Genomic DNA, 13,585 nt, shown 5'->3' on the forward strand with positions numbered 1-13,585 from the left:
TGGGCTCAAGGGATGCTCTGATTGGAAGATTGAGCAAAAACAGACACTTTAATGAGTAAAACAACCAATTAGATTCCAAGTTACTTCTTCTTTTTATGTATTTTTTATCACCTGTGTCTGAATTTCAACATTAGTCTCTTCAATCTCTATGTGAGGAATCTTGATATCTGAATAAAACCAGAATATCATTATTCTGAGTGCCAATCAGTTAACTAGATTTCCTTTAATTGGATTGGAGCATCCCAATTAGTTCCACAACTAATGAACAGAAATGATTTGTGAACGCTTTAATGATCTTGGCAATAAGGAGCGAGCACAGTGGGGTTGCGATCAGTCAGAGTTTGGTCATGGGTATGTGAAGGCTGTTCCACGGGCCCATCCATAGTTCCTCCTCGTCCGACTGCGTTCTGTCGCTCGGGCACTCCAGCGGCCCCCTCACAGCGGTTTCGCCGTCGTCGTCGTCATTACTGCCGTCAACCTTCGACTCTCTCTCGTCTTCATTCAACTCGTCCCTCTCCGCTGTGCTCTGAGGCTTCGCTGTGCCGCCCTGTGCCGCTTTGAGCAGGTTGGATTTGGACGCCACACTCTCGGTGCCCGTGTTGCTGGTGCTGGATGACCCCAGAGAAACGCTCGATTGTCGAGTGTTGAACTCGTTAAGCGTTTTATTGTTGTCAGTGTTAGAGAAAGAGGAAGTGGCCGTCACGGAAGTGGCCATTCCCGAGCTTTGGAAGGTGCGCAGCGTGTTGCACCCAACGTCTGTTCTGGGGCTGTTCAGGGGGACTCTTTCCTCCAGCGTGGCAGCCATTTTGTCGAGTTTTTTAAAGTGCTTGGCCAGCCGGGAGCTGAAGACGGGGGAGGGGAGTTTGAGGTTGTTGTTCGTGTTGGTGTGCGTGTGTGTCGGACCTGTTGTGTTTACTGAACGTCGGGTGCGGATGATGGAGCCGTTCTGGGCCACGTAGATGCTGCCGTTAACGTTAGCGTGGCTGTTGACGGTGGAGGACAAGCGGTTGCGTTGGGTCTCTGGCATGCTGTCCTCGCCAGTTGAGCTGGTCTCATATTCCCGATCCACCACCAGCTTGATCCGACGTTTTCTACTGCCCAGCTGGAAAAACACACAGATACATAGTGTCATTTCACTTCTGACACAATGCTTAAAGAAAGCTTAAGAGTAACTTCCATTTTTGCAAGTTCATCTTCATAAATTACTCACAATTGACACTCTACAGGTGAAATTGAGAGAGCACCGTGGCAAATTAGCAGTGCTTTCTCTTCTGATTTATGTTTTCTTCCCCAAAACTACAAAGTGCTCCTTTAAGAAAGACTTGAAAACAATGTGAACCAATGCTTTAACACCAGCCTGACTGTTTTGAGAGTTTTGGACCTGTAATAGCACATTACCATTGCAGCAAGGTGAGATCTTTGGCCACTAGAGGTCAGGAGAAGCCTGGTCCTCTAAGCTCAACTGCAATTGGTGAACATTTCCATGTACTTTTTACGTTTTAAAATATCTGTCCTGTAAAATCAAGAAATTTGTTAATTTAAAGTAGCACTTCCACTCATACTGCAAACACAATACACAGCAAAGTCAGGTCAGAGCAGCAGTGTTTACTCTGGACTTTTAATTTGGTAGGATGGCTCATAATTTGAACAATAAAAGCATTGAGGAGATGTTTTTTCAGAAATATAATGTGTATTAATCTCATAACAGATATGAAAAGCTGTTTGACAGTAAAACCTTGTCTTTGTCAGATCAAAGCAAACACTGCTGTGCACACACTTCAGAGGAAGAAAACAACTCTGACCTGCGATTACGCAATATAACCCTCAACTTTTTCCATTTAGCCTCGACAGTATGGAAGAAAGGAAACGTTCAATATTACAAAGAAAACATCTTTTCCCCTTGGAGATAAAACAGGTGTCGAGGAACTGACTGATACAGGGAGAATGATGGACAGGGTAAAAGGAAAAGCTTGAAACGCAACAAAGAAAACTGACACAAGTCAACTCGAGACAAAATATGGAGGTGAACCAGTGGAGTACTTCAGACAAAGAGAAGGGTGAAGAGATGATCGGGAGAAGGACGTTCAAGATACAAGCGAGAGAAAGAGTCAAAGAACCACCGACGGATACTGTGAGAGGGCGGCGGAGGACACGCAGGCAATCTCAACTCCTGTGAATGTAAATCACAGCAAACAAGGAAAAAGAGAGAGGTTGCAGTAATAAATTCCACCCAGGTAATGACTGCACACCCAATCCAGGCTTTTCTCACAGAGATCTTACTTAGTGGCAAAGAATTTAATCTTTGGAGGGGCTGAGGCCTCATCTGCATTTCAATCAGCCGACTCATCGTCCAAATCCCCCTCTTCTTCATCCTCACCTCCGTCCCCACCATGGCCACTGCTTCCCCCCTCCTCCTCCTCCTCGGTGTCCTCGATGATGGGTGACAAGTCATCCGAAGCGTCGTCTGATTGTATGCGGTAGCCCGACGAAGACTTCCTTATTCCAACGCTTTCTCCTTCCACCTCCTCTTCCGATTCCTCATCTTCCTCGCTCTCTTCCTCTATCGTTTCATGTGAAGAGCGCGAGTGTCTAGACGTTTGCGGCCTAGAACTAGAAGCCGTGGAACCTGAATACCTCGAACTTCCAGAGTCGCTGCTGCGGTTTCGATTAGTCTCTTTGCTGTTTGAGGAGTGGCTGCTTTCAGAACTACTGCTACCTTTTGAGCGTTTTCTTGACTCTTTTGCCTCACCGTCACTCTCTACCCCCGACTCGCTCTCTGACTCTGTGTCTTCCTTTTCTGTTCCTGAATTGGACTTTTCCGTCTCCGTATCAGATTCGGTCTTGCTGTGCTCGGCTGTCACAGATGAGCTGGGGCTGCTGAACTCTGACGGAGACTCTTTGCTGCCACTTCCTGTTTCTGAATCGCTGTCGTGAAATCTTTTCTCTCTCTTCCACCAGACCTCTGAGGAACTACTCTCCTCCCCTAACTCCCTCTCCCACCTCCGCCTCTCCTCAGACACTGATGCAGAAACACTCATATCTCCAATGGAGCCATACATCTTCCCGCTGTTCCCCTCTTCTCTGCCCCAGCTCTTTCCATCGCTCCACTGTTCGTCTCCCACCCTGGCGGGCCCCTGGAGCCTTCTGGCGAGGGAGATAAGACTGAGGGCCTCGCTCAGCTTTTGTTTCACTGGTGGGGGCTTGCTGGCTTCCACAGACGTCTGGAAATAACTCCTGTCGATGACTATGCTGCCGTTAGGGCTGGCGAAGTGGCCAGCGGACGACAAGCCAGGGAGCGCTCCCCTATGCTCTGGCCCGACGCCTTCTCCTCTTTGAACAGCATTTCTCATCCCATTGTCCGTCACGCCGCCTCTGTTGCTTCTTCCCCATGTTTCCATTTCTCTTCTTTCTGTTCCTTCATCTCTTCCTCCTCCTTTGTTTTCTCTTTTCCCCGCTTCCCCTCTCTCTAATCCTCTCCCCGCTCCCTCCACTTTTCTTTCCTCTCTACTTCCTACCCCTTCTTCCACTGGCCTGACCCTGGCTTTGTTCCAAGGTGGGTGGATGGCAGGAGGTTGTCCAGATGTTTTAGTACCCGAGGACAGCAGTGCGCTCACTCTGATCGCCGCCTTCAGCCTGGCCGCCGTGCTCGAGCTCTTGGGCTTCGTGTTCACGCTTGTACCACCATCTGATGGATGCGTTTTGTTGGCCTCAGTTCTCGGGGCTCCTGGGGTATTCCTAGAGGGCCCCTGAGAAGGTGGAGGACGGGGATGGAGGTAGGCAGGGCGTGGGGCTAATCTACCTCCTTGAAACTGTCTCCTCACCTGTTGTCGTGATGATATTAGTCAAAAATCAGATAAAAACATTTAGGAACAGAACAAATAGGACATGTAACCTAACATAATGAAGAACTATCAGATTGATTGGACTATGAAAATGTCAAAGAATGGCTTTACAGCCTAAATTTCAAAGGAATATGATTTTTTGCTGAGAGTTAGATGAAATGATTGACTTGCCAATGCCATTCTGTAGCTCTACGTTCAAACATGCATCTTTGACCCAGTGAAATACAATCCAGGAAGTCCAGTTTCAGTAATACTATAGATCCATGAGCATGAAGGACTGTCAAAAACTAAAACACTGTCCAGCTGTTTATAAAAGTTGGTCTGAATGTGGCACTACATTACTTTATGCATATATTAAACACATACCATGTTAATCGATCAGCTTTAAAGGTGCTGGTGGGCAGATTTTGTTACCTTTGGACAGAACCAGGCTAGCTGTGTTTATTTCTGTGCTGTAAATGAGCATTGATCTTCTCAACTAAATCTCAGCAAGAAAGCCAATAAGCGTATTTCCCAAAATATCGAGCTGGTCCTTTGAAATGATGGCGTGGCCCGGTCCATCAGTGTGATCATTTTTCAATAACTGTATTGTTACATTTCATTGCAAGAGTTTAAATGTCAAAAATAGAAAAGAAAAAATTATGCGTAGTTCTGCACTGGGTCAGAAACAACAGTGAAGAAATACAAAGGTCCTTTATGACCTGTATGTGCTGCATTGCAGAGATATTGTATCTACTGAAGTTAGCATGCTAATCAGCTAGTCCCGTCCTGGTCCAAAGCTCCTGTTCAACAGGTGGAAACAACAACACTTCCCTGCTCCTCTGAGCTCCCAGTCCAGACGCCTGGCTGCACAACTAACTGAGCTAACTAGCTAACTAGCTAACAGCAGCTACAGTTGGGGGTTACTCTGTTGATATGCCCCCGATTTGTTTTGAGTATTAATTCGACAGGCTGCCTATTCCTACATAATGCACAGGGTAAACGGGAATAGAATAAATCAACTCGTTTCCTGCCCTGATAAAGACTCTTCTGAGTTGAAACTGATTATTATACAGATTCCTTGTCAGACTTTCATTACAAGTGAGCTGGACAGTCAGCTGGCCTGGTTTTACTTTTACTTGATAAAAAATAGTCAATTTGTTTAAAATTAGAAGGACCCTCCCCCCCCAAGAAAACTGCCTAAAGAACTGGATGTTTTTAATTTTCAATACTTTTTGCCTCATCTATAATTCAGTCACCCATCACTCACCACGTCTGTTTTATCTCCATTAGAATAAAGTTCAAAATCGATACATGTCACTGTGATCAACATCTTCTCCTCTTTACACATCATGGATGCTGGAATGAGTCTTTAGTGAATATCTCAAGGTTTCTGTGTTCTGTTTACCTCTCCGTCAGACTCCTGTGGGCTGTAGTAGTAACTGCCGTCATCATCGACAACAACTTCTCCATATTCATCGTAGAGGCCGGAGGGTGAGATCAGCTTCCTGCGACTGCCATACTGAGGAAGGTCATACCTGGACAGAGAGCGCGTTACAGATAAACAATACGAGGCAGAGCAGGGCAGAAATATCAAATAGTCAAATGTATTACTATTTATTTTCAAGGTTTTTAATACGGTAGTCTTCTTCGGCCAATCAGCAGTGAAGACAGGAGAGAAACCTGCTGTACAAACAAAAGTTTTGCACTTGGCTAATGCTTATCCACAGCCACTTACAGCAAATAGCATGCAACACAAAACTGTGCTTCACTCCAATGATAAGCAGTGTCTAATGACTTGCCTAAGCAAAGCTGCCTTAATCACAAAAGGAGCATTTTGTTTCCAGGAGACATTTTGTTAGCAAAAAAAACACTGAAATCGATTCCCCTCCCTTTTGTCTCTCTTTGTTGCCTGTTGCTGGGAGCGCTGCCTGGCTTTGCCGGCCAAATAAGCTGTGTTGTGCATCACCGCTTGGGCTCCGTGCCCTGCAGCAAGCTACTTGGGAGAGCCGCTGGGTCAGAAAACACAGCTTTTCAACTGCTATCCTGGAAACAATATGTCCTGGTGCGATTAGAGAAACAAATCAGCTGGAAGTGTTTTGGTTTGGTTCCATGACAGAGTTGAATAGAAAAGTTGCCACGAGTAACAGCTCTGCTCTGACGGTCAACTGGTGGGAGAAGTTGCCCTTCCTTATTACATTAAGTAGTCCAGTAATAAACAAATGGAAGGGGCAAGTAGATGACTGGAGGTCGAGGGGTGTGAGGGAAAAAGAGAGCCAACTGAACAATGGCTGGGTCAACGCAGAAAGACCAGGTCAGTCGTAAATGTTTCACAGTTATAATCCTCAGAGTACGGCCTCTGCAAGCTAATGTAATAAGTCTTAACCTTCCACTAAAACCTACTTATGGGATTTCACAGTCATTAACCTGCAAAATGAAGTGCACACACAATCAAATTACTTAAAGGCTACAGTAACTCAACTCATTGCTTACATTTTCCTCCTTTCCTTTTCCCTCCGTTCCTCCCTTCACCCTCTCTTTCTCACTCCTCCTCTCCCTCACCATGTCTCCACTAGGGGGCAATAACAAACTGAGAATCAGAGTTGACAGCATCAGCGGCATTACAGCCAAAGAACTGATGTTGTGTGCACGGACCAAAACTGACCAAAGTGGGTCACCGGCCTGTTTCAGGCAGGTCTCCAAATGCTAAATAATTGTTTAATGGTCAGTCAGTAATGTTAAAGTCCCATGGCGTGTGACCACATTCACAGCGTAAGAGGTCACAAACACATCAAAAAGTGTTGTTACAGATTACAAATACTTGCTTATGAAATATAAAATAGTTTAACATTCAAGTAAATTGATGTTTACTCTATTAGTTTAGCTCTTAATGTATCCTACTCTGATTTTGCATGAAACATAAATCTCAGTGGTTACAACACTTCAAAAGTCAGACATTTTTCATATATTATTAATAACTAAAGATTAACTGATAATCAATTGTTGAGGCAGCCAACTATCAATTAAAGCAATTGCTTAAAACTTGCATCCCTGATGAAAAGTTTGAGACCAAATATTTTTTAGAAGGGACAAAACATCGTGAGCTGGTCTCATGCTCTCTTTTGCTCCTCCTATTATATAATTATTTTCTTGCCATTTCTTCTCCATGGACAATGTTAAATATCTTGAGTAAAAGCACATAAGAAAACACATACAAAACACATAGTATGCAATTTCTGCTGCAAAAGGTTCAATCAAAGAAATGGAAGCAAAATATGTACTTATGGGAATTGCTGTCTTTATAATCACCATTGCCAATGAAAATCTAGCATATCTGATGTTACTAATGCAGAAATGTTCACGGACAAGCTAATGTTTTAAACCTACATTTAGTTACGTTTGCAGACTTCACTCTGAAGTATCATCTGATGTTTTTCCAGAAGTTATAGCGACATGTGACCAGCCTAGTGTATAATCAGGGATCTCTCCCTGATCTCTGTGTTTGAACATTCCTGGAATCAGAATAGGTAATAAAAAGTCTAGTCGTTTTTAGGAAATAATGGTGGAAATGTTACACTTTACATCTTTAAATGATGCCACTCTCATAACTTAAATATGAAGCTGGAACCGGGAGAAAAAAAAGATATAAAGTTTTAATATTTAGCTTTGGAGGGTTGATTGTGTCACTCTTAGGCAGAGCCAGTCTTATGCTAAGCTAAGCTAATTGGTTTAGCTTCATACTAAACGTACCAACACAAGTGTGGTATCAGTCCTCTCATCTAACTCTGGGCAAGAAAGCCAATAGGCACATTTTACAAAAAAAATCAACCACCTTTTTGTTCTCTTTGTCCTGCTTACATGTCCTTACATGACCTGCTTTTTCATTGAGCTGATAATGCCAGATGATCATATATTTTTTATGACAGTGTCCTAACTAGGCACCTATCAGCTTCACGACTGTCTCACTCATCTTCACCCACGCCAATAACGATTTTAGAAAAGCGAGATTTAATCCCTTATAGCTCCGTGGCGCGTTGGGGTTGAGTATTTTTCTCTTAGCTAGAGGGCAACATGATTTTAGCTTCTTTTTTTGTTTTTGTTTTGTTTTTGTCAGACATGCATCAAAACAAATCCGACCTGTGCAACAAGTTATTTTCGTCATCTGTGTAAATCCAATCTGAATCATGCCAATGGCAGATGGCTACATTCCCACATGCAGAGAAAATCCTATTTTGATTTCATCATTTGAAGACAGAAGAAGGGAAAAGGTCGAAAGGTTACGATCCATCCTTCCATATAGTTTCCAGATGGATTGCTCTGGCTGTGGAAGTAAATATTGGAACAGCTGTGGTCCTTATCTCCAGAACACCCTGCAAACTTTATCTCCATCCTTAGAGGTGGTTTAGCAAGCGTTAGCATCGTCTTGGAGAAAAATCCTGCGTCTTTTATGTACAACCGCAACAAATAAAGTGATTATATCTGAGTCCCAACGGGTCACAAAGTCTGATTTCCTGCTTCTATGTACGTACAGAGTCAGACACGAGTTTGTGGATGTTGCTCTAAGCCAACAGCATCTGGCCCATTGTCTGCCTCCACGGCTGGCTGCCTGATTAGCTGCTACAGTACTGCAATGCTAGGCAGAAAGAATAAGCTCCCGCGTGTGTGTGCGCGCATATGTGTGTGAAAGGAAGAATGAGCAAGAGGGCTGAGTGAGTGTATGAGTGAGTGAATGAATGAATGTGTTTACCGTGAGAGAATTTATGCGTGTGTGTGTGTCTGCTACCGTGTATTTATGTGTGAGTGTGGGTGGGCGTATAAAATCAAGTTCCCGGGAGTCTGCAGCTAAAATTATAAAAATTACACAATGCATCACAGATGGCAGGCTGGGCGCAGAATACCACACACACACGCACATGCATGCATCTCGGAGGGATGCAATAAATCTTCTGAGGCCTTGTTCACGAATGCTTTGATCCAACGTGTCTGTATGTGTGTGTTCAATATTGCCACTCCTATACAGTATCTCTCAGAGGAATGACACACACATTTACATCACATGCGCGCACACACACACACACACACACACACACACACACACACACACACACACACACACACACACACACACACACACACACACACACTTGACTTCCTGCAGTTCAAAAACACAGACACCAAACATGAGTGGGAAGGCATGAGGCAGGTCACTGGTGTCAGCATTTCACGGTAGCCACCATACTGTGTGACTGACACGGTCAGCTTGATATCAAAGCAGCTGCCACGGGGCTCGGTTGGATAAAGTGCGTACAGTTGAAGTCAAGACTCGAGTAGGAGAAGACATGTGTCATCGATGTTGTGATGAACCTGCGAGAGGTCGAAGGTCAGACATGAAACATAGATGGAGAAGGCCTGTGTTCACCAAGGAACCTAAAATAAGAAGGAAAGGTGCCGTCTGTGTTGAAGTCAACTGTAGATGGATGGAGAAAAACAAAAAAAAACAACACCTTGTATAACTTCTGATGAAGAAATGCCTCCAGAAAATGAAAGAAGACACTTCAGAGAGGTCGTCAGCCACAGATTTTTCCCTCCAAATGATTGATTGCATATTGTGATCAAACGAGGCGGGTCCGTCTGATTTTGAGACTCCGCGAACTGGAGCCTCCTACACAAATCGAGGAATGAACAATGTGTGGATAGCAAAAATCAGTTGTCAACCTACTCTCTGATGTGTGGTCTTTCATTTTCTGGAGGCATTTCTTCATCCGAAGTAATCTGACGTAAATATGTTGGGTTTCAGTGTGTTTCTCCATGCATCTCTCATAGACTTCAATACAGCTGTCATCACAGTGTGGCCCCAAGGCAAGATTTGGTGACGTAATGACCCATCCTTCTTTGTTGAGTTCCTTCGTATACGCTGCCCTCATTATATTTGCTACTGTGTGTCACTATTTGTGAATACAATAAATCTTATCCTGTAACATCACTATGCTTTAAAATGATATCAGTTTTCATCTCCAATCACAGGGCTGTTTATGCAGCTGTAACTCATCTATTAACCTATTTTTGACAAAATGATAATTTTGTTAGGCATCAGATTTTTTAGGACTGGGAAATGTAGTTGAAATCAGTATAATTTTATCAATAGGGATGTAGTCTGACATCAATATATGCCAGTAAAAGAATAAAAGACTAAAAGAGTATGGTCTAAACCTCCTCTAATTGATAAGTGTCAAGCGTTAACTTCTGTTGTGATTTGTTGCTATATAGATAAAACTGACTTGACAGTATCATGATAACGTAGAGTTTATATTCAGTCAGAGAGATGACGAAAGTCTAAATAAAAGAGAGGTATATTTGATATTATTTTTGCAAACCTTATCCCCCAGGATTGAATGACGAGATCCCAGGGCATGCCATGCTCTCAAGAGGTTTGGGATTGCATAGACATTTTTAATGGTTCATGTGATTACATCATTTTACTGACTAATAAAAGCTGGGACACAGATGTTTTCATGGTTATGTTATTCTGTAAATATTCTTGTAAATAGAGCCCAAATTATACTCAAAGGCAACACCCACCGCAGCCACAGCCTGTCCACCCTCCTGCCGTCTGGCAAAAGATACATAAGTATCCGCTGCCGTACCACCAGACTACAGAGCAGCTTCACTCCTCATTCTGTGAGGCTCCTGAACTCATCCTTAACACTCCATCACAAATAGTTTATCTTTCTGACTTGATTATTATTTATTAACCTGTATAGTTTGTTTTTGTGCATGTAGCTTAGGAAAATCATACTCATCTTGTATTGCATAGTGACAATGAAATTCCTCTTGAATCTTGAATTATTTATTGAGAATAATTGTTTGAAAAACTCAAAGTGATGCATCAGAGATAGTTATGTAATATGTCCTTTGTATACACACACATGCACACACACGCACATATATGCATAATAACCTACTGTATGTATTAATCCGTATTTTATAATTATTCAATGCACCACACCAAGTTCAGTAACTAATTCTAGTTTTTTGTTAATTTCAGGAATATTCAGTGTTTTCTGTGGATTTTTCCCTATTAAAATGAATTGTTAATAGATTCTCACATTATTCAACTTTCTTTGAAGCTTAGTTAAAATGGAAGTCAGGAGGGTTAGAAAACCCTTCAAACACAGTCATCTTCAAACTCTTCCCAGTCCTTCATACATTCACATAGAACTCCAGTCAATCTTTTAAATGTTCACAATGACTTGGCCTTTTTCTCATATTAATTCATCTTCACAGTCGGGAGATAGATAAGAAGTTGCAAACAGTCTGCATTTGCATTACTACTGGGCAACTCCATCTGCTTGGAAATATAATGCAACACAGTAGAAAGCTCCACATCATCTACTAAATGTCATTTGTATTCTCAGATGAAAGCGGTTTTATGTTAAAGGTACATTGTGTAGTTTTGGTGAAGACATTTTTAAAAAAGAAGAGAAGAAGTAGAGAAAAATCCTCACTGACTGATTTTGATGACTGAGTTAACTGAATAAACAAAGGAAAAAAAAATATATATTTTACACTGTTTTACTTTGTTTATATTTGCAGGATCCTTCCAAGTATCCACCTTCTAGCTTCAAACAGTGTTGTGGGTACCTCATTCCACTCAGGGATGACTTGTTTATATGGAAACATCAAATAAATAATTCTGAATTTGTATTTATTACCTTATTTTTATCGTGTATCTTTAATTTGACATTAGAAAAGTCTAGAAGCTCGAAAGGCGTCAAATATAAGATTAAACACATAACATACATTATTTAGATAACAGACAAGTAAATATATGTACATCCTCTTTAATGTATATGAATATAGTATATATAATGTGCAGGAAATGGTGTTGAAGGAAAGAAATACGAACCCGTGATCATAGTTGTAATAATCTTGTGTGTAGTACTCCTGGCCAGGGTCGATGCCAGACTCCATTGATAACTCCTGTCAGATTAACAAACCTTTATTAGCAGCTGTCCACTTACACTCTGCACACAGACAGAGATACATAAGGTATGTACAAGTACACCCACACAAATCTATATATGCATACTTATTGAAACGTTTGCACTTTTTCACCTCTGATTTCATTGACCAACACACTCAAGCAGAGACAAGCATGCTGAGTAAAGAAGTCTTCAGAAAAGAGAGACAGAGTACCTCTGGTCTGAGCAGAGAAGGTCGGAGAAGTTGTTGTGTCTGCCAGAGGAAAAGAAAAGCGGCGATTGACAAGACAAATGGAAGAAGTTAGGAGCCCTCGCCTAAAATGGTTTACATCTATTTTGGAAATGGTAAATCAATACTTCACTCTCTTCATTCAGAAAGAGGAGAATGCTGATGATCCAGTCTGAGTGTCTGTTTTCACTTAATCAGATTTGTCGGAGCAGGTATTACGGGTTTTTTCGGAGTGAATATCACTTTGGAGCTTAGTTTCAGCTCAAAATGAAATATTTACATGTTTAAAAATATATGCTGTCAAAATGAGTGCTGGAAATCAAATACAGCTATTTTCAGGGAATGGTAAAATTTGTTTTTCAGCATGTCTACATACTGTTTTAAGGATAGATTTTTAGAGATAAATCCTCCATCTCATTTAAAAAAAGACTGGTTGAGTTTCTTTAGCAATCTTTGTGTTTTTACATTTAAAAAAAAAGGTGCAATGTGTAAGAACTGGCCACCCTGAATCCATACTCCACTCAAATAGGGGCAGCATGTCACCAGAGTAACTGCGGCTGACTCTATTCTCTTTATACATCTATTAGTGTAGCAACTGTTTAAGCTAACTTTAGCTAACCCTATGATATCTCATCGACACAATACATAGACGTCTTTTACATAACGTTAAAACTGTTTTGTCTTCACACTTTGTTGATAATTTGAATGCATTTTACGAATGTTTTGTTCTAAAATTCTTACATATTGCACGTTTAATACCACCATCAATGGACTGTGAAAGTCAGTTGTAGTAGGTACAATAAATTGTGAACAAAAGGCACTGATTACATGCTGCTCCGTCTTGATTACATCAAACAGAAAGAACACAAAGAGCAGAAAACAATGAAGGGTAACCACTAAACATCAGAGGAAAAGAAGAAAAAGTGAATAACACACATGCAACTGCACAGCATACACACACACAAAGACACCTACCTCATGCTGTCCATATCCACGTCTGGAAGATCAAAGACAGAAACAGAAAGACCACTAACTAATATTATATATATAAAAAACAACTGTCATTAGACACAATCCTCCTGATGTGTCTTTAATCCGTGTCAGCACTTTGCTGTGTACTTTTCGGCACTGCGGAAGAAATGAGATGTTTCAATCAAGACCCAAATGAAAGTGGCCGCTGGAAATATATCACAATTTAACCCAGTTTCTGAGAAGAAAGCAAGAAGATGAGATGCGTGTGAGTGTATGTATGGGAGTGTGTGTATTTTGAGATAAAAGGAGAGACAGGGAGGGTGACGTAAGAGACTCAAACAAAATGAGAAACTATAGTACGACACCCCCGCACGTCATTATGTTGTCTTATTCTGGCAAATATTTTGATTATAGCTTCATAAATATATAATAATCAAATCTCATTTACAACCCAAATGAGCTCATCCTATTGTGGAGAAAACCCGTAGATAGGGTTTGTCAATATTAGCCACAACAATAACAAAATCACATTTCAATTACTGTGTAATTTGTGACCAGTTTAATAGGAGGGATGTATTATT

The 13,585-nt window shown here is 41.6% G+C and overlaps 1 protein-coding gene across 1 annotated transcript in view; it reads right to left on the reverse strand.

Annotated features, from left to right (window-relative positions):
- Positions 1-13,585, reverse strand: part of LOC311250020 (protocadherin-15-like) — a 195,494-nt gene that overhangs the window by 332 nt on the left and 181,577 nt on the right. Inside the window, exons 35-39 of the mRNA XM_084341511.1 lie at positions 13,008-13,029; positions 12,018-12,056; positions 11,728-11,801; positions 5,230-5,359; positions 1-1,102 (exon numbers count right to left, since the gene is read on the reverse strand). The exon at positions 1-1,102 is cut by the window's left edge and continues 332 nt beyond it. Of these exons, the coding sequence (XP_084197637.1) occupies positions 335-1,102; positions 5,230-5,359; positions 11,728-11,801; positions 12,018-12,056; positions 13,008-13,029 (1,033 nt within the window). The 3' untranslated portion in view covers positions 1-334. The remainder of the gene's footprint in view (positions 1,103-5,229; positions 5,360-11,727; positions 11,802-12,017; positions 12,057-13,007; positions 13,030-13,585) is intronic.

The sequence above is a fragment of the Pagrus pagrus genome (genome assembly GCF_965226575.1).
Source record: "Pagrus pagrus genome assembly, chromosome: 21".
NCBI lineage: Eukaryota > Metazoa > Chordata > Actinopteri > Spariformes > Sparidae > Pagrus > Pagrus pagrus.